The sequence below is a fragment of the Schistocerca nitens genome, chromosome 1 (assembly GCF_023898315.1).
Source record: "Schistocerca nitens isolate TAMUIC-IGC-003100 chromosome 1, iqSchNite1.1, whole genome shotgun sequence".
Lineage (NCBI taxonomy): Eukaryota > Metazoa > Arthropoda > Insecta > Orthoptera > Acrididae > Schistocerca > Schistocerca nitens.
In genome coordinates, this window is record NC_064614.1 from 274,253,179 (window position 1) to 274,273,316 (window position 20,138).

At 41.3% G+C, this 20,138-nt stretch overlaps 1 protein-coding gene across 2 annotated transcripts in view; it reads right to left on the minus strand.

Moving 5' to 3' along the window:
- Nucleotides 1-15,669: 15,669 nt before the first annotated feature.
- Nucleotides 15,670-20,138, minus strand: part of LOC126248094 (protein GPR107) — a 209,417-nt gene continuing 204,948 nt past the window's right edge. For both annotated transcript variants that reach the window (XM_049948772.1, XM_049948765.1), the window contains exon 13: nucleotides 15,670-17,463. In XM_049948772.1, coding sequence (XP_049804729.1) covers nucleotides 17,328-17,463 — 136 coding nt within the window. In that variant the 3' untranslated portion in view covers nucleotides 15,670-17,327. The remainder of the gene's footprint in view (nucleotides 17,464-20,138) is intronic.

The following is a 20,138-nucleotide window of genomic DNA, read 5'->3' on the forward strand; positions in this document are numbered from 1 at the left end:
ACATGCGGACGTGCATTGTCCTGTTGGAACAGCAAGTTCCCTTGCCGGTCTAGGAATGGTAGAACGATGGGTTCGATGACGGTTTGGATGTACCGTGCACTATTCAGTGTCCCCTCGACGATCACCAGTGGTGTACGGCCAGTGTAGGACATCGCTCCCCACACCATGATGCCGGGTGTTGGCCCTGTGTGCCTCGGTCGTATGCAATCCTGATTGTGGCGCTCACCTGCACGGCGCCAAACACGCATACGACCATCATTGGCACCAAGGCAGAAGCGACTCTCATCGCTGAAGACGACACGTCTCCATTCGTCCCTCCATTCACGCCTGTCGCGACACCACTGGAGGCGGGCTGCACCATGTTGGGGCGTGAGCGGAAGACGGCCTAACGGTGTGCGGGACCGTAGCCCAGCTTCATGGAGACGGTTGCGAATGGTCCTCGCCGATACCCCAGGAGCAACAGTGTCCCTAATTTGCTGGGAAGTGGCGGTGCAGTCCCCTACGGCACTGCGTAGGATCCTACAGTCTTGGCGTGCATCCGTGCGTCGCTGCGGTCCGGTCCCAGGTCGACGGGCACGTGCACCTTCCGCCGACCACTGGCGACAACATCGATGTACTGTGGAGACCTCACGCCCCTCGTGTTGAGCAATTCGGCGGTACGTCCACCCGGCCTCCCGCATGCCCACTATACGCCCTCGCTCAAAGTCGGTCAACTGCACATACGGTTCACGTCCACGCTGTCGCGGCATGCTACCAGTGTTAAAGACTGCGATGGAGCTCCGTATGCCACGGCAAACTGGCTGACACTGACGGCGGCGGTGCACAAATGCTGCGCAGCTAGCGCCATTCGACGGCCAACACCGCGGTTCCTGGTGTGTCCGCTGTGCCGTGCGTGTGATCATTGCTTGTACAGCCCTCTCGCAGTGTCCGGAGCAAGTATGGTGGGTCTGACACACCGGTGTCAATGTGTTCTTTTTTCCATTTCCAGGAGTGTATTTTCACCAATCGTAAGCCACTGACATCTATCTTGAGACGAGTCACAGAGCATAATTCTGCAAGGCAGGTGCATCACACAGAATTCATTGAGCAATTTTCCACTGATATTCAACTTGTCTCAGGCAAGGGAGCAAGGCAGTGTAGTGCCAGAATGCTAGTCCTGCAACTGCATATCAGTTACAACTGTTGATTGGGTGGACGTGGCTGCAGAACACGATACAGACCCATTCCTTGTCCATTGACAGATGGAGCTGGTGCTAACCTCCTCCTGCACTCAAGTCAAGGTATCTGGTGTGACAGACCTGGAAAAAAGGCACATATGTTCACTCCTGCAAAGTGGCAATGTCCTATTTTTTTAATCTTCTCACATCTTGGCACACTCTGGAATTAGGGCGACCATGCGATTGATAGCAGAAAAAGTAATTTGCCTGGAAATATAGGACTGCTGGTGCTGGAAAAGGGAACGCCTATAGTGCCAAAAGTGCAAGATTAATATGGATATCTCAGTTCCTAATGGTCATTTCCCCTCTCCTTCTGGGAGATTTTCTAATTTACACATGGATATTGTAGGCCCTCTTCCTCCTCCTGATGGGTACCATTTCTCAGATGGCTGGAGGCAGTGCCAGTACTGGATATTACATCAGTTTCAGTGGCTTGCACTTTTGTTTATATGTGGTTCTCATGTTTCGGCATCCCACAGGTAATAACTTCAGACAGGGGTTGTCAATTCGAGTGTCAATTATTTTTAGAGTTGTAGCAAATATGTGGATATAAACACAACCGCTTGTGAGTTACCATCCCACCAGTATTGAGATGGTTAACCACTGAAATTACCCAGTGATTTCTTCTCGCCCTCACCCCTATAGAGTTTGCATATCAGAGACTATGCAGAATCTGCGCAACCTAAAGACCCATAGGCACTGGCTGGCATCAAAAAAATCCTGAAAATCAAAAAAATCCTGAAAGGCACAGTGTAAGGCCTACCTTTTTCAACAAAGACTTGAATACATGTCAGTTTCTTTGGATCAGAGACAATATGGTCAGCCCACCATTTTTGGGTCCTTTTAAGGTTATTTAGCATGGAGACGAAGTTTTTATTACATGAAATGTATTTGCAGTTCTGAATATGGACAACCATCAGCTTTATAATAAAATTATGACAATGATTTGAACAACAAAGGCACTGAAATATTGAAAGCGTTTATTATTGAAAGAAATGGCAAGGCAGACACATATTGGTAGATTGCCTAAACCTGCTTTTATGAAGACAATTCGGAGGCAACAAGTTGGTCCCTAATAACCTTTCTGGGAAACCACAAGGTGTTGCTGAAAACTGTGTATACAATGTAAGCCATTTGAAGAGTCACAGCTCTCCATGCAAGGGAAAATGGGAAGGGGGCTGATGTGGTGGACTTTTAATGCAATAACTTAATAACGCAATGCAGCAAATTGAAAGGTCACAAAAACGTTTTTGAAAATGAAGGCGTTCTTCATGTATTTCAACCTCCTGAATTCAAAAACATTTCTCTAAACATCATATTGCTCACAGTTTGTGCACAAATTTTATACATTTGCTATAATGAAAACACCATGTGCTTTCAAGTGTTCAACAATTGGCATCCCTAGCAGCAACCACTGAACTGTCTTGCTGCACATGGCACTGCCTGACTGTCACTATACTGTCTTTGAGGGAGGGAGGACGTTTTAGCATTAGTGTATAATGACTACCTGGGGCTAAAGTTTTCGTTATTTTTTTGGTGAACTTGTGAAAGAAGATCAAAGAAACATTACTGCTTTCATGAGAAAGGTCTACCATGCCTGTTTCGGAGTGAAAGTAGGTGAGATTAATAAAGCATGGGCACCACATGTCATGTGCATAGAATATTTAAGATGGTGGGTGGCAGGAAAGAAGAGGTCATTACAATCTGGCATCCCTATGGTCTGGCAGGAGCAGCAGAATCATACCAATGACTGCTCCTTCTGCTCTTGTAAGTTAACAACACTCACCCAGCAATTCGTTCTATTCTACATGGCCCAGATACATCTACACCACAGGCTCCACAGACATTACATTAGGATGACTGTGATGACAGATATACCATGCAGGAGACAGATGATACTGACTTTGATGTAGGCACAGGAAAGCGCCCTCTTCTGTTCACTCAGCCAGATCTAAATTCCAGAATGAGATTTTTCGCTCTGCAGCGGAGTGTGCGCTGATATGAAAATTCCTGGCAGATTAAAACTGTGTGCCGGACCGAGACTTGAGCTCGGGACCTTTGCCTTTCGCGGGCAAGAGCTCTACCAACTTAGCTACCCAAGCATGACTCGCGCCCCGTCCTCACAGCTTTACTTCTGCCAGTACCTCGTCTCCTACCTTCCAAACTTTACAGAAGCTCTCCTGCGAACCTTGCAGTCTCGGTCCGGCACACAGTTTTAATCTGCCAGGATGTTTCATATCAGCGCACACTCTGCTGCAGAGTGAAAAGTCTCATTCTGGAAACATCCCCCAGGCTGTGGCTAAGCCATGTCTCCACAATATCCTTTCTTTCAGGAGTGCTAGTTTTACAAGGTTCGCAGGAGAGCTTCTGTAAAGTTTGGAAGGTAGGAGACGAGGTACTGGCAGAAGTAAAGCTGTGAGAATGGGGCGTGGGTCATGCTTGGGTAGCTCAGTTGGTAGAGCTCTTGCCCGCAAAACGCAAAGGTTCCGAGTTCGAGTCTCGGTCCAGCACACAGTTTTAATCTGCCAGGAAGTTTCATATCTAAATTAATTAGTCCATGATCTGGGACTGATGAAAGATAAAGCAGGGCTCCTAAGGTTAAGACTGCATGAAAGACATTTGTTAGTGGCTTTACAGAAAAAAGGGATTTGATATTTATACAATATTTTGTTGCTCAAAATGGCTTGTTGGTGTACTGCAGTGATGTACAAGGTCTGATAGATCATTTCAACATTCCATACATGCCAGGTGACTGGATACTATTTATTGGTTCATCTCACTAGTGGTAAGAGACAGGATACTCTTGCCACCTCCACACATCAAACCGGGCATAATGAAGTAGTTTTACATGGAATTACCTAAGTGTGGCAACTGTTTCAAATATCAGTGTTACCCCTGTCAAATGTTAATTTGAAAAGCATGTTCACTGGTCCTGAAATTTGGAAACTAATACTAGATGAAGATTTCCTTCATTCAATGAACGCCATACAGTGAGAAGCCTGGACTGTTTTTAGGTGTGTGGTTCAAAGCTTCATGGGAAACAATTGTAGCCCAGAGTATATCGACATAGTTGAGAGAATGCTGACAAAATTCAAAATGCTTTTGGATGATGGGTGATTACTGCTGGATGCTTTAATGGGAGCACACAGTGAGGGCCCATAAGAGGATAAGTAGGGGCCACACCATGGCAACTAGGAAAGCATGGAATGAATGAGGGTAGTGTATGTCTTGTACCACATTCTCTGTATGCAATTGTTCGCTGTGTGTATATTTCAGTATGTTGTTGTTTTAATTTGTATTCTACTTCAGCATGATTCATGTGCCATATGTATGTACTACCAGTTACTCAATATGGGAGATCAATATTGGCAAAGTATAGGATTGGTGCCAAAACTGTGGATGATAATTTGAGTATCTTTTTTGAATTCAGGGGGCTGAAATAGATAAAGAACACCTACATTTGCAAAAAAAAGTTTTTTCACTGTTGCATTGTGCAATCAAGTAAGGGTCAGGGGCTCGATCACTTGTAAGATTAAAATGATATTTCTAAATGTAAGGTAATTCAGGTTCTTTTTGAGTGTGATGATGTTCCATGTTTTGTGCTCTGAAGAATATTTATTAGATTGCTAATAAAGTGCAGTATTATCAACTAGTTTATGTTTCATGGTGGATGTGATAAATACCCCTAAGAATGTTACTTGTACTAGAACTACTGGAAGTTAGTGAAATATTGGATATAGCTTCTTGTTTGTTGAAACTTAGCCTTGTATGTGTACAACAATGGGACAGAGGCAAAGTAGTACCTATTAATGTGGATAATTTTGGTGCTAAAGTGTAAGTTGTTGAAAGGAACGTTATTGGTCTATACTAGAGATTACAGATGAGGAAACTTTGCCACACAGTGTGTGTAGGGGATAAGAGGACGCAGGATGCTGCTAGAACTGCATTGCATCATAAACTGAAGCATTTAAAGGAGACAGAAAGGATACATAGGGAGGGCCTGTTGCTAAAATTTCAGTGTCTGTTTTTTACCCAAGGGCTGTTGGCATCTATGCCAGTAATGCAACACAGGATTCCAACAGAGAACAAAGCACCAGTGTACTGAAGGCCATACAGAATACAATGGTCGCTGCAACCAGTTTTGGAAGACTTCCTGGGGGAGTGGATACCATCCATTAGAAGTGGTTCCAGAGGCTAGACTGAAAAGCGGTATGCCACTGTTGCAAATGGTGAACGGAGAATTATGCAAGTTTGTAAGAATACTTTCTGAAATTTTTTGCTGTGCCAGCTTTTAGTATGAATCAAGCAGACTGCTAACCCAGTGTAAGTTGAAAAAAGGGGTAGTACGAAAATTGATAGAAAATTTACTCATTATGACAAAGCCTTTCTATATGAGCCACTACAGGAGGCAGGATTCAGGGAAGGAACACTTTTTCCACCATTTGAACATCTCCACATTGTACAAGGTTTTTAAGAAAAAATATCCACATCTACGTACATACTCCGCAAGTCATAGTACGGTGTGTACTAGACATTTCCTTTCCTGACCCTCACAAACAGAGTGAGGCAAAGATGACTGTCTGTATTTCTCTGATGAGCCCTAATTTCTCCTATCTTCATAATCCTTACCTGAAATATATACTGGTAGCAGTAGAATCATTCTGCAGTCAGCTTCAAATGCTGGTTCTCTAAATTTTCTTAATAGTGTTCTTCCCTCCAGAGATTCTCGTTTCAGTTCCCACGCCACTGCGTCATACCATTTTTATTACCTGCTATTTAATAAGCATTTCAAAAGTAAATTTTCCTTTGAGCAACCTAGAAATGACAAATGTACAATATGTGATTTGCTTGTTTGTCAAATTGCAACATTGTCTGGTATAGCTAAAGGAGTTCAGAAATACACTAAAACTTCATAATTTGCAACCTGAAAAAGCAAAACGAAAAAGAAATGGAAAGAAAAAAGATTTTAATAAATTTAACAAAATTATGTGAAGGAAAGTTGCTACTTACCACATAGCAGAGATGCTGAGTCGCAGATAGGCGCAACAAAAAGAGTCTCACAATTGAAGCTTTCAGCCATTAAGGCCTTCATCAACAATAGCTAGCGCGTGCGCGCCCACACACACACACACACACAACTGCAGTCTCAGGGAACCTGCATGATGGTAGTGGCGACTGCGTGGGGGTAAGGAGGAGGCTGGGGCAGGGAGGGGAGGATAGTATGGCGCGAGTGGTGGACAGTGAAGTGCTGCAAGTTAGACTGAGGGCAGGGGAGAGGTGGGGATGGGGGGGAATAGCGGAAAAGGAGAGAAGTAAAAAAAGACCGGGTGTGGTGGTGGAATGATGGATGTGTAGTCCTGGAATGGGAATAGGGAAGGGGCTGGATGGGTGAGGACAGTGACTAACGAAGGTTGAGGCCACGAGGGTTACTGGAATGTAGGACATGTAGGGAAAGTTCCCTCCTGTGAAGCTCAGAAAAGCTGGTGTTGGTGGGAAGGATCCATATGGCACAGGCTGTGATGCAGTATTGAAATGAAGGATATCATGTTCAGCAGCATGTTCACCAACATAGTGGTCCACTTGTTTCTTGGCCACAATTTGTCGGTGGCCATTCACGCGGACAGACAGCTTGTTGGTTGTCATGCCTATATAGAATGCAGTACAGTGGTTGCAGCTTAGCTTGTAGACCACATGACTGGTTTCACAGGTAGCCCTGCCTTTGATGGGATAGGTGATATTAGTGGTGGGACTGGAGTAGGTGGTGGTGGGAGGAGGTCTTGCATCTAGGTCTATTACAGGGGTATGAGCCATGAAGTAAGGGATTGGGAGAAGGTGTGGTGTAAGGCTGGATGAGTATATTGTGTAGGTTCAGTGGACGGCGGAATACCGCTGCGGGAGGGGTGGGAAGGATAGTGGGCAGAACATTTCTCATTTCAGGGTATGACAAGAGGTAATCGAAACCCTGGCGGAGAATGTAATTCAGTTCCTCCAGTCATAGGTGGTACCGGATTACGAGGATAATGCTCCTCTTTGGCCAGACGGTGGAACTTTGGGAGGAGCTGGGAGACAGCAGTCGCCACTCCCATCATGCACTGGTGCTGCTGCTCGCAGTGTGGTTTCAGTTGCCTGAGACTGTAGTTGTGTGTGTGAGTTGTGTTTGCGCACGTGAGTGTGTGTGTGTGTGTGTGTGTGTGTGTGTGTGTGTGTGTCTATTATTGATTAAGTCCTTAATGGCCGAAACTTTAAATTGTGAGAGTCTTTTTTTGTGCCTATCTGAGACTCAGCATCTCCACTATATGGTGAGTAGCAACTTTCCTTCCCATAATATTATTACATTCCCTCCTGTATTTTCCATTGTTTGATTTTAATAAATCTCAAATTCCTAATGCAACATTTGCATTTGATTTAGAAGCATTACTGTCTTTACCGATCTTAACTGATACTAACATGTACTACTTAAGACAACTTTCAAATTTCAACCTTTGTACCCATTTCCACAATAACACCAGTATTATGAATACATGACATGAAGGAATATCAGGTAGGGGAGTGAATGAAGTTGCATCCTGTGTCTTTTGAGATCTCAAAGAAATTGAATCTACTGACAAACTTACAACGTGGAGTGGTAACTGCTGTGGGCAGAATAAAAACACAATGAAAGTATTTTTGTGGGTATATTTAGTTTTGTACTGGAATAAACCAAAGTAATTAGTCTGAGGACACTTCTTTCTTAATGGCGATCATGAATTCACTCTTATTGAAAAGCAAAAAAGACTTACTAAATGCAATGTTCCATCTATGATAGAAAATGATACTTTATTATTAACATAGCAAGAGTTAACATTACAAAACTTTCATGAGTAAAAGTTACTTCTTATAAACCAGGATCCTCAATAAAAGGATCTTCAATAAACTCAAACAATGCACTGAAATTAATGATTTCACAAGAAAGGTGTGGCTAAAAAGAAAGTATCGCAGACAGCAATACTGATGATGTGCAAATCACTTACAGAACATAAGAAAGACAATTTAAAAATTATGATGAAATTTTTGGTAAAACTTGAAGACAAACCGCTTTATGAATGCATCAAATCTCAAAATTCAAGCAATGTTTGGAATGTTTTTATTATTCCAGTATTAGTGTATTTCAATAGTGTTGTATTAATAAACTTGGATTTTACTTAAAAAGGTGTCAGTTTTTGTATTACTGGTTTACTTCTATTATCATCAAAAGCAAGAACTGGTAACCAATGCCTATCATATAACAGAGATGCTGAGTCAGAGATAGGCACAATAAAGAGGCTGTCAGAAAGTGAGTTTTCGGCCAAAAGGCCATCGTCAGAATTAGATAAAAAAATCACACACACACACACACACACACACATACACACGTGCACGCACGCGCAAATGCAACTCACACACCCGACCACAGTCTCGGGCTATTGAGGCCAAACTGTGAGCAGCAGCATATGTTGGGAGAGGCAGCTGTGTGGTGGGGGTAAGGAGGAGACGGGGGCAGGGAGGCCAAAGGGACAGCAGAGTAGGGGTGGGGGCAGTAAAGCACTGCTTGTGGGAGTGTACAGGCGCAAGGCAGCTAGGTGCAGTCAGACTGTTAGACATATGGCAGAGGGGTGGGGTGGTAGTGGAAAAGGAGGGAAGTAAGAAAACTGTGGGTGCATCAGTGCAATAGAGGGCTGTGTAATGCTGGAATGGGAAAGGGAAGAGGGACTAGATGGCTAAGGACAATGACTAACAAAGGTTGAGGCCAGGAGGGTTACAGGAACATTACAGAGAGAATTTCCACTTGTGCAATTGAGAAATGCTGGCGTTAGCAGGAAGCGTATAGATGGTACAGGCTGTGAAGCAGCCATTGGAATGAAGAACATCATATTGGGTGGTGCGTTCAGCAATGGAGTGGTCCAGCTGTTTCTTGGCCACAGTTTGTTGGTGGCCATTCATGCGGACAGACAGCTTGCTGAATGAGATTTTCAGTCTGCAGCGGAGTGTGCGCTGATATGAAACTTCCTGGCAAATTAAAACTGTGTGCCAGACCAAGACTCGAACTTGGGACCTTTGCCTTTCGCGGGCAAGTGCTCTACCAACTGAGCTACCCAAGCACGACTCACGCCCAGTCCTCACAGCTTTACTTCTGCCAGTACCTCATCTCCTACCTTCCAAACTTTACAGAAGCTCTCCTGCGAACCTTGCAGAACCAGCTCTCCTGAAAGAAAGGATATTGTGAAGACATGGCTTAGCCACAGCCTGGGGGATGTTTCCGGAATGAGATTTTTCACTCTGCAGCGGAGTGTGCGCTGATATGAAACATCCTGGCAGATTAAAACTGTGTGCCGGACCGAGACTGCAAGGTTCGCAGGAGAGCTTCTGTAAAGTTTGGAAGGTAGGAGACGAGGTACTGGCAGAAGTAAAGCTGTGAGGATGGGGCGTGAGTCGCGCTTTGGTAGCTCAGTTGGTAGAGCACTTGCCCGCGAAAGGCAAAGGTCCCGAGTTCGAGTCTCAGTCCGGCACACAGTTTTAATCTGGCAGGAAGTTTCAGACAGCTTGCTGGTTGTCATGCCCACATAGAATGTGTCATGCCCACATAGAATGCAGCATGGTAGTTGCAGCTTAGCTTGTAGATCACATGACTGGTTTCACACATAGCCCTGCCTTTGATGGGATAGGTGATGCTTGTGATCAGACTGGTGTAGGTGGTGGTGGTGGTGGTGGTGGTGGGAGGATTTATGGGACAGGTCTTGCAGCTAGGTCCATTACATGGAATGAGCCATGAGGTAAGGGTTGGGAGCAGGTGTTGTGTAGGGATGGACAGGGATGTTGTGTATGTTCAGTGGGCAACAGAATACCACTGTGTGATGGGTGAGAGGGGCATACCTCATTTCATGGCACAATGAGAGGTAGCTGAAACCCTGGCGGAGAAAGTGGTTCAGTTGCTCCAGTCCTGAGTGGTACAGAGCCATGAAAGGAATGCTCCTTGCTGGCCAGACAGTGGGACTTTGGGAGGCTGTAGGCGACTGGTAAGATGAAGCACGGGAGATCAGTTTTTGTACAAGGCTGGGAGTATAATTATAGTCTGTGAGGCCCTCAGTGAGACCCTCAGTATATTTCAAGAGGAACCCTTCATTTGCAGATGCGATGGCCACAGGTGGCTGGGCTGTATGGAAGGGACTTCTTGGTGCAGAATTGGTGGCAGCTGTCATTGCAGAGGTATTGGTGGTGGTTGGTAGGTTTGATATGGACAGAGGTACTGATGTAGCCATCTTTGAGGTGGAGGTCAACATTGAGAAGGGTGGCTTGTTGGGTTGAGTAGGACCAAGTGAAGAGAATGACAGAGAAGATGTTGAGGTTCTGGAGGAATGTGGATAGGGTGTCCTCAAACTCAATCCAAATCATGAAGATGTCATCAGTGAATCTAAACCAGGTAAGGATTTTGGGTGTTTAGGAACGATTCCTTTAGATGGCCCATGAATAGGTTGGCATAGGATGGTGGCATGTGAGTGCCCATATCCATACCCCAGATTCATTTATAGGTAATGGCTTCAAAGGAAAAATAACTGTGGGTGAGGATATAGTTGGTCATGGCAACTAGGAAGGAGGTTTCAGGTTTGGAATCCGGAGGGCGTTAGGAATGATAGTGTACAATAGCAGTAAGGCTATGGGCATTAGGAATGTTAGTGTAGAGGAAGTGACGAGCAGGTCACCATGTGGTAAAGGGGCAGGAATTATTGAGTCAGTGGAGGAAATGGTTGGTATCTTTTATATAGGAGGATACGTTGCAGGAAATAGGCTGACAGTGTTGGTCTATGAGAGCAGAGCAGTAGGGGCACAGTAACTGGCTGCAGTGGGGCATCTTGGGTGATTGAGTTTATGGACTTTATGGAACATGTAAAAGGTAGGCATGTGGGGAGCAGTGGGCGTGAGGAGAGAGATGGACTCAGGAAGAGGTTCTGGGATGGGGCTAAGGTTTTGAGGAGAGACTGTAGATACTGCTAGATTTCTGGAATGGGGTCACTGTGCCAGGGTTTGTAGGTGGATGAATCTGACAGCTGGCAGAGGAACAAATGATCAGTTTATCACAGAATTTCTTAACCTCTAACCTTGCCTCACCAGGCAGTGGGGGTTGATCGTGGTTGAACAGAGGAGTGAACAGAGTCATGCAGGGTTCAGTATTGGTCTTTGGTTGAGGCTGATTGGTAGGGTTGGTGACAAAAAAGTGTTTGCACTGTAGGGATCAAGAGAAGGCCTTTAACAAGTCCTGCATGATTGAATTTGGGAGTGGGTTAAAAGGTGAGGCCTCTGCAGGGCTAGGGCTTTAGGAAAAAACGTTCACGACTGTGTTTAGGTCTGTTTAGATCCTGGTATCTGTATGGTGGTGGGACGGACTTTTTGAGGGTGGAGTAAATGTAGTAGGTTGAAAGGGTTTGTCAGCTATGATGGGATGTGGGGGAGGTTTGGAAGTTGTTGTAGAGGTGGTGGATAGTGGTAGTCCAAGGTGGGGGTAGGAAGTGAACGGGATGGATAGTTTTTGAGGAGACATTGTACATGTTGCTCTAGTTCCAGGAGGGCAAGAGTTTCAGTTTGTGATATAGGATTCATGAATTTGGGATTGTATATGTAAATGACTTAGAAATAAATCTGAAACAACTCATAAAAATACACTCATGGGAAAAATTATGAAACAGATGAAATATGAGGAGGTACGCTGAAAGTGAAAGCCAAAAACCACCTGACATTGGTGTGAAAACACAATGAAATCAAAGCAAAAAGAAATAAAAAGACTGTAATGCGAGTTGCAGGTCTATGAGTGTGAAGAATGGGGATGGTAGATGTGACTAGATTAAGTGAAGTTAGTAGGTGTGAACTGGAAAAGAGAGGAGGCGGGGTGCAGAAGGGTTGGTAGAATGAGATACAAGTTGATGTGGCACAGGAAGGTAGGGAAATAACACACAAAAATACACGAGAGTGATGCAGGAAGAGTGATCAATATGAAGGTATAGAATTAATGACATCAGTGGGAGTAATGTGGGGCATCAGATGCTGCACCAACAATCAGCGTCACCTTGTAGCTGTCTGTTGTGCGTGGCCAAGACAGTTCGATACAGTGTGCCTCATAAGTAGAGCATCCACTGCAGTTTGTAAGGTGACAAGATAAACAGGGGAAAGAAGAGAAAGAAGGACAAACACTGAGTACAGTAAGGCATTAGAAAATAGTAACAAAGGAAAACAGCGCAGAGTTACAAATGGAAGAAAATGTGTAAGCAAATTCAAAGAATGGAAAATCCAGGATGGAACATAACAGTATTAAGAGAAGGATAGTTGCTACTCATCATTTAGTGGACATGCTGAGTTAAGGATAGGAACAACAAAAGGACTGTCAGAAAGTGAGCTTTCAGCTGACAAGGTATTCGTCAAAAATAGTCAGTTTCCTATTTGCAACAAATTCCTTGTTGTTTGAAAGCTCACTTTCTGCGAGTCTTTTTGTTGTGCCTATCTGTGAATCATCATCTCCGCTATATGGTGACTAGCTTCTATCCTTTTCATAATATTGTTACATTCCATCATGGACTTTCCATTGTTTGATTTAAGTTATGCCTATCCTATGATTCGGTATCATCCAATGAAACATCCGTCGAAAGGGATGTGTGTCAGACAATTACAGCATATTTTATGACACATACTGTTGATGTAGGACTGACCAGATGTTCTGAGTTTTGCATTTTTTAAAACTGTTCTTGGTCAATATTTGTATTCTTAGTGATTGGGCACAGTATACTACGCCATTAACTAAATATATAAACCTATTTTGAATTAGAAAATTAGAAGTAAATACTGACAAAAGAAAAGAACCAATTTCTGGCAAATGTTGCCAATGGCAATCAGAGAACCATTTACTTCTGGCCTTCAAATTATATTATCCTTCTAGACTTACTTTTGTAAGAGTTCTTTAAACAAGTACTCCAACTTGAAATAACAACGGATTCTTTGACATCCTTATCATCTGCAGTATCTTAAGTCCGATCAGGCAGGATAATATCAATAACACTAAATAGAAATAGTTTTACGGAGAAGTTCAGAGGGTCACCATTATTTCTGAGTGTGTCTTACATAAATCTGGAACACTGTTTTTCTATGATACAGAACAACTTCAGAAAATTCAAAAAAAAAAATTTCTTTAGAATTGCTATGACAGTTTCATATCATATTATAATATGCAATACCCATGTTCACTGAATTTGCACAAAAATTAAATCAGCATTTCACATTCCAAATTATCCTCAAGTGTCCTCTTATTGGCACAAGCTAACAACTGCTGCAGATATCCACAGCAAGCAGAAAATGTTCTGAGGGTTCCCCTTCACTTGCACTGCGAGATTCAGTAACATACAGAATATTTTTCAAGCTCGAACTCTAGTCAGAACAGTGTATTTCAAGCAATAACCAGAATATTATCTTAAGGTTTGCTTCATTTTTTTAATGCCTTGATGAGTTAAGCTTTTTCAGGGAGCACCACATTCTCTTGATAAAGCGGTATCACACTTCCTGAAACAACAGCTAACTAAAGCACTAGCGTACAACTGCCTTACAAGCACCACACTAATAAACAATGGTTTTCACAAATCTGTTAGCAAACTTTCATGTGTACTTGTATGTGAATTTTACTTCACATCAAAGATGGCAGTTATGGCAAGTTTCAAAATAGCATGTTGACTGTGTGGAGAGCTAAAAAAAATTGGAAACCAGTGCAGTTACTTTCAGGTTTATTTTGGGCAACATTTGCAATCATATTTGGTTTGAGTCTTGAAGGAGTTAACAACTGAGGTGTAACAACCAGTCCTGTTGCATGATTAAGCCAAATCAGGTGTTCTGTCATATTACCTTAATTTTAGGAGACAATCTGAGCAGCCCTCTTAGATTGTTTGCAGATGATGCTGTCATTTACCATCTTGTAAAAACATCAGATGATCAAAATGAACTGAAAAATGATTTAGACAAGATATCCGCATGGTGTGAAAAGTGACAATTGACTCTAAATAACAAAAAGTGTGATCATCCACATGAGTACTAAAAGGAATCCTCTAAATTTTGGTTACACGAAAAATCATGCAATTCTAAAGGCTATAAACTCAACTGTGTACTTAAGGACTACAATTACAAATAATTTAAATTGGAACGATTGTGTAGATAATGTTGTGGGGAAAGCAGATCGGAGGCTGTGATTTATCGGCAGAACACACAGAAAATGTAACAGGTCTACTAATGAGACGGTTTACACTACACTTTTCCATCCTCTTCTGGAGTACTGCTGTGCAATGTGGGACCTGCATCAGATAAGATTGATGGAGGACATCAAAAAAGTTCAAAGAAGGGCAGCTTGTTTTGTATTATCATGAAACAGGAGAGGAAGTGCCATGGATATGGTACACGAATTGGGGTGACAGTCATTAAAACATAGGAGTTTTTTTGTTGGGGCAGGACCTTCTCATGAAATTTCAGTCACCAACTTTCTGCTCAGAGTGGCAAAATATTTTGTTGGTGCCTAACTACATTGGGAGAAATGATCGTAATAATGAAATAAGAGAAATCAGAACTTGAACGGAAAGATTTAAGTGTTCGCTTTCCCCACATGCTGTTTGAGATTGGAATGATAGAGAAGTAGCTCGAAAGTAGTTCAATGAACTCCCTGCCAGGCAATTAACTGTGAATTGTGCAGCAATAATGCCGATGTAGACGTAGATGTACCTGACGATGTGGACTTCAAGCACAATCTGTCACCCAGAATATGTGTATGCCAATTTATCTCCTAATTTCTGGTTGCCATTCTCAAAGTTAATTACTTGCATGGTACTGCTATGCAGTGCCACATGACCGTTCTCTCAGACTACTTACTTTGCTTTGTCACAATGTAATCTGTCCAAGCCACTAAATGACGTAAACAGCTTATCGGTAATTCTTCTGTATTTTACGCCCAACGATTTTTATCCACAGCTTAAATCTCAATGAAGGGTCAAGACTATTTAAAACAGCCATGTGCCTTGCTATAATATTAGCGATCAAGAGTAAGTGTCAGTTCTTAAAAAGATATTTCATTTGTTTCTGCTTGTTTACTTTACTGAGTGCACCTCTCTGGTCCCTGACCTCCAAGGCACATCCAAAGAACAAGTGCTCTACCACGGAAGGTGGAGAGCTTTATTTGTCGTGTCATCTTGTCGAAGTCCAGATCTGATGACTTACAGTTTATCTGTGCAGACATAAAACTAGAGTGTGTTGAGTGTTTTACCCTTACCAGCTACCTAAAATACGTCTTTCAGCTCTCAAGAACATCTTTCGTCAGCCTAAGAGGAAAAGAGTGGAACCTTTTATTCCAAAGAATCCCATGTTACACTACACAACAGCTACTGTAATGTACAAAGATAAATAATTTAACACCAAGATGCCATTCTTCACTATCCCACCGAGCTGTTTTAATAAATTTCACCATTTAGCGACAGCATAAAGTTGTATTTACACTCCATTTTACAATACATACATACATTTTTAAAATACCATGAAATGCTAGTGTTTTGGGTAGAGCCAATGACAGTCTCACAGCAGCAGCAGCAAACTGGTTTATTCAGAGAATGAACAGAAAGTCTTTTTGTACAATGTCCTTCAACAGACATCTACGTTAATACTACTTTTATTATTCTGTTGCTTTAGCAAAAACAATGGTGATGTATCACAAATACTAAAATTATGAAAAGCATCTACTCATTAAGTAGCAGAACACTGACAAATACACATAAGCAGAAGAGTCAGTAATATACTAACCTGAACTGCCTTCACTTTTTAAGAAGAGATTGTTGGAGGAAATGTAAGTTATCAAGCTTTAGATAGAAATGTCACACAATACAAGGTACCCACAAGAGGATTTTAAAAAAGGTGAAATGAAAAATCATTTATTTTCATTTAGGGCTGCACTTTTCCTTATCATACACTAAAGCTCTACAAGTAAAGGACAGCTGAAACATATGTGGCTTCCATTTACTGATAAACACTGATATTTTATGTTTCCCATAGCTAAAAAATTTAGTTGCAGGTGTCAACCTGTAATTCGGTCCTGAAGAATGACAACTGATGTATCAGCAAAGGCTTCCTTTTGTCAGGATGCTTGTAAATGTCTATTAAGTCACACTGAATACTACAATGTACTACTCTATTCACTGTGATACATGTATTTGCTGGTGCTTACTCCAAAATGGCAGCTTGAAGACCACAGCTCCTCATGAAGATAAGTTTTCATTTTTAATCTTCCAAACTGACAAAAATAATCTGAACCCTAATTAATTAACAATTCTCATGAGTACATACACACTTTGATTTTTACTTGTGGAATTAATTCACCATGGGGACTTAAAGGTAAAGTATCAACACTTAACAAATGTATGGTAAACCTAAGTCACTTTTTAGTGTGTGTGTGTGTGTGTGTGTGTGTGTGTGTGTGTGTGTTCTGAAGGAAGACTGTCTGTTGTCAATATATTGTCCAAACATTCTATGTGCCTGTTCACTACTCAGCAACTCTTCTATTTAGTAATTAGTTATCTGTCCTCATTTTGCAATAAATCTTGTACTATCTATCAATATATACTACCTCATTATCAGTGTTTACCAAAGTATGAAGTCACAATCTTAGCTGACAGAGAGAATTCAAAACTAACATTAATTCATCAAAATTTAACAATACTGCATCTGCACAGTCACTGAATACAGTTACGCAAGGGACAATGATTAACACATCAAAGATGATGTATCACCATAATAATACAGTTGTATTACTTCATCATGAAACTTTAAAGTAAATATCTGGTATCCCACATTTCACAGATTACACAAAATATGCAGCATTATGACCCAGAAGAGCTTCTCTGTTGAGATCTTGAGTGGCATTGTGTCTTGAACAGAACAAGGAACATGTTTGCCCACTTAAAGTTTTTGATACAAAATGTATTTTTCAATAAAGTGATCAGTCAATAAATTAACCATCAATATGTACACAGTTCATACTTTCTTTCCACATGTGTAAAACTTTGGAAATTACACTGTACTTCCATGATTCAGTCAGTCATATTCATGACTACTTTCACGTTTAGCAATGAGGGCATCCTTCTCTTCTTCAGATGCATCTTCAACTGGGTGCTGCTTAGAGGAGCGTGCAATCTTTGTGAGTCCTTCGGTAAGGCCTGATTGACTAATCCTGCAACAAACAGAAATGAAAAACATAACAAAGTGAACTATACAAATGATTATGTTTGAACAGCAGTATAAAATATAAGCTAAAAAATGACTGAAATTTCAAATCCAAACAACAACAAAAGAATAACATGTGCTCACTGCAGGGCAAATATATTGAAACAAAAAATAAAAATTAAAAAATCAACAGCGGTATGAATAATAAATAATGTACCAGAATCACAAATTAAGTAGAAAACAAAACATATCATTGGACTGTGCTATAAGAATACCCCCCCCCCCCCCATTTAAATGACATAATGTAAAATACTTCTAAAATTTAACACTCAATCTATATCCACTGCAAATGATCTAGAATGCAAATAATCTGTAACCAACAAATAGTTTCCATTTCTTGAAATTTTGTTCATTTCTTCCTTGTGAAGCAAGAAACCTCTGTTTTCAAAGGCTAGTGTCAAGATTTCATTTATATGTGTTAGTCTTTTGTCACTTGCTACGCTGAAGCAAAGAAGTAGAAGGATAGTGATCAGAATAAGTGGAATCACATCAGAAGTGTATTCCACCATGCCAGTTATGCACCAATCTGACAACACACAGACCAAGTTCAATGGTTGGGTCCACACAAGATACGGTGGCCGAGACACAGTGACGAATTTTCATCCAAAGCAATTGGCAAGTTCGTTCATTTGTTTGGAAGGGCAGGCCGACAGTGACTGCCATCCTTCAGCCAGATGTCGATGACAGAATCAAGGCGCATGCCCCACAATCTTTCTCAAATGATTTTACAGAAACTATTCAATTAAAAAAATCATTTTTGTTTTACTTGTAATTTTATACGTCACGTTCATGATGATGTGCCCATCACTTTGTTAATGGTCATAGTTATTGTGATATTTACGTGGAAGTAAGACATTGTGCAAAATTTGAAAAGGTTTTCAATGAAAACTAGGGGTTGCTATTATTTTGCATTTGGTGAATATTACATAATATGTTGTTTCTTATGAAATTTAGTTAACAAATTGAATTTTTCTTTAGACTTGAATGAAAGTCTCTATTTGTCACCAATCTTGAGACAATTCATCTGACATAGCACACTCTTTTGCGATCGTGTCGTGCCAGCGATAAAGCCAGGTGAAATATTTACAACATTCCTCAGATTTCATAAATTGTTTGAGATACTGAAATGAGATTTTGACAAATGACAGCACGCAATGAGGGAGTATTTTTCCATACAGTTATTATGCAAAACTTCATTATCTACTATGTTAATCCACTAACTACAGACTTTTTTGATGAAAGAATGTAATTTTTAAGGACCAACATAAAGGAAGACATTACGCATTTACTTTGTACCAAGGATGTGCTTTTTCATAAGATACTGACCTCCCTTTTTCTCAGTTTCTCATGTAATAAACTTAATAAACCATAGTTTCAGAATTTTCTTGCAATCACATCTGCACAACACATTCACGAGTTGAGACTGTGCAAACTCAAATTTTAACATGGCAAGAAGAGAAATGTGTAGGTTTTACTCGAAACTCGCCACTCTTGACACTTCTCTGAAGGTTAGAAATAGTTAACAATCCAAGCAAAAATAAATTGCTGCATTTTTGGCTTAATTCTTTTTAGGTACTAACCAGAGCAGTGGTGACAGATTTTTCTGAATGTTCACCATGTAAGTGTGGGTGTGGAGGGGCTCCACTTAATATTTACAAGAAATGTGAGTGCAGGCTTCAGTTTAGAATGGCACTTTCCCTCCAGCACTTGGCATTTCCTGTACAGCATCTTCCCACAATCCCCACCACTATCACTTTCCCGAAGTATGCATATCTACTGGCCACAGTATCCTGTACAGATTCTAGCTGTTGCTGCTCTGCAACTGGGGAACAATGAAGCACAGCACAGGTTCAAACGATGACCTATATAAACAACATAGACAGGCAAAGGCTGCGCCACATTTGGAGTCAATTGAAAACTTAGCCACCATGTTTTGCAACATCAAGTTGGGAAATACTAGTTGTCTGGCAGAAAAGGATCATATGTTTGTTTTTGTTATACAATAGGATTTGCTGCTGCCAGTCACTGAAATTACAAGTTTTAGGAAATGATCCCAATAATGAAATGTGTTTGTCATATACTATGTCATCTTATGCATGATGTTTGCGATGTACAAGCTGTGCATTATTTTTGTAATTACTATTTATCTTTCTGTGCAGACACAAGCACATTCATTTATAGCTTTCATATTCAGTTATTCTAATCAAATCACATTTCACGCTTGGGAAGCAGGCCTTGCATATTTATCAGGGGTACATTCAGCAGATTGTTTGTACCAGTATTTACAGTGAAAGCAAATGACGTGTATACAAATAATTAAAAACACTTAATTATCACTGCTGTTGAAGAGAATATATAGACAGGACTTCTTTGTTGTTGTTGTTTTGTCATTGTTGTTTTTATGTGGCTTTGAGCTGTTATAATGGATGACAAGACCGTTAGGTTTCATGTCACATTGCATTAGGACAGTTGTTTCTCAGAAAAGAGCAGTTAAAAGACCTCTATGCTCAATGCATTTACATTGAATGTCCATAAAGCTGTGTAACCCACTGTGTGATTCAACATCCTACAGGATACCACAAATCTGATATCAACCTGCTGCTGTCATTACGTAAAAGCAAG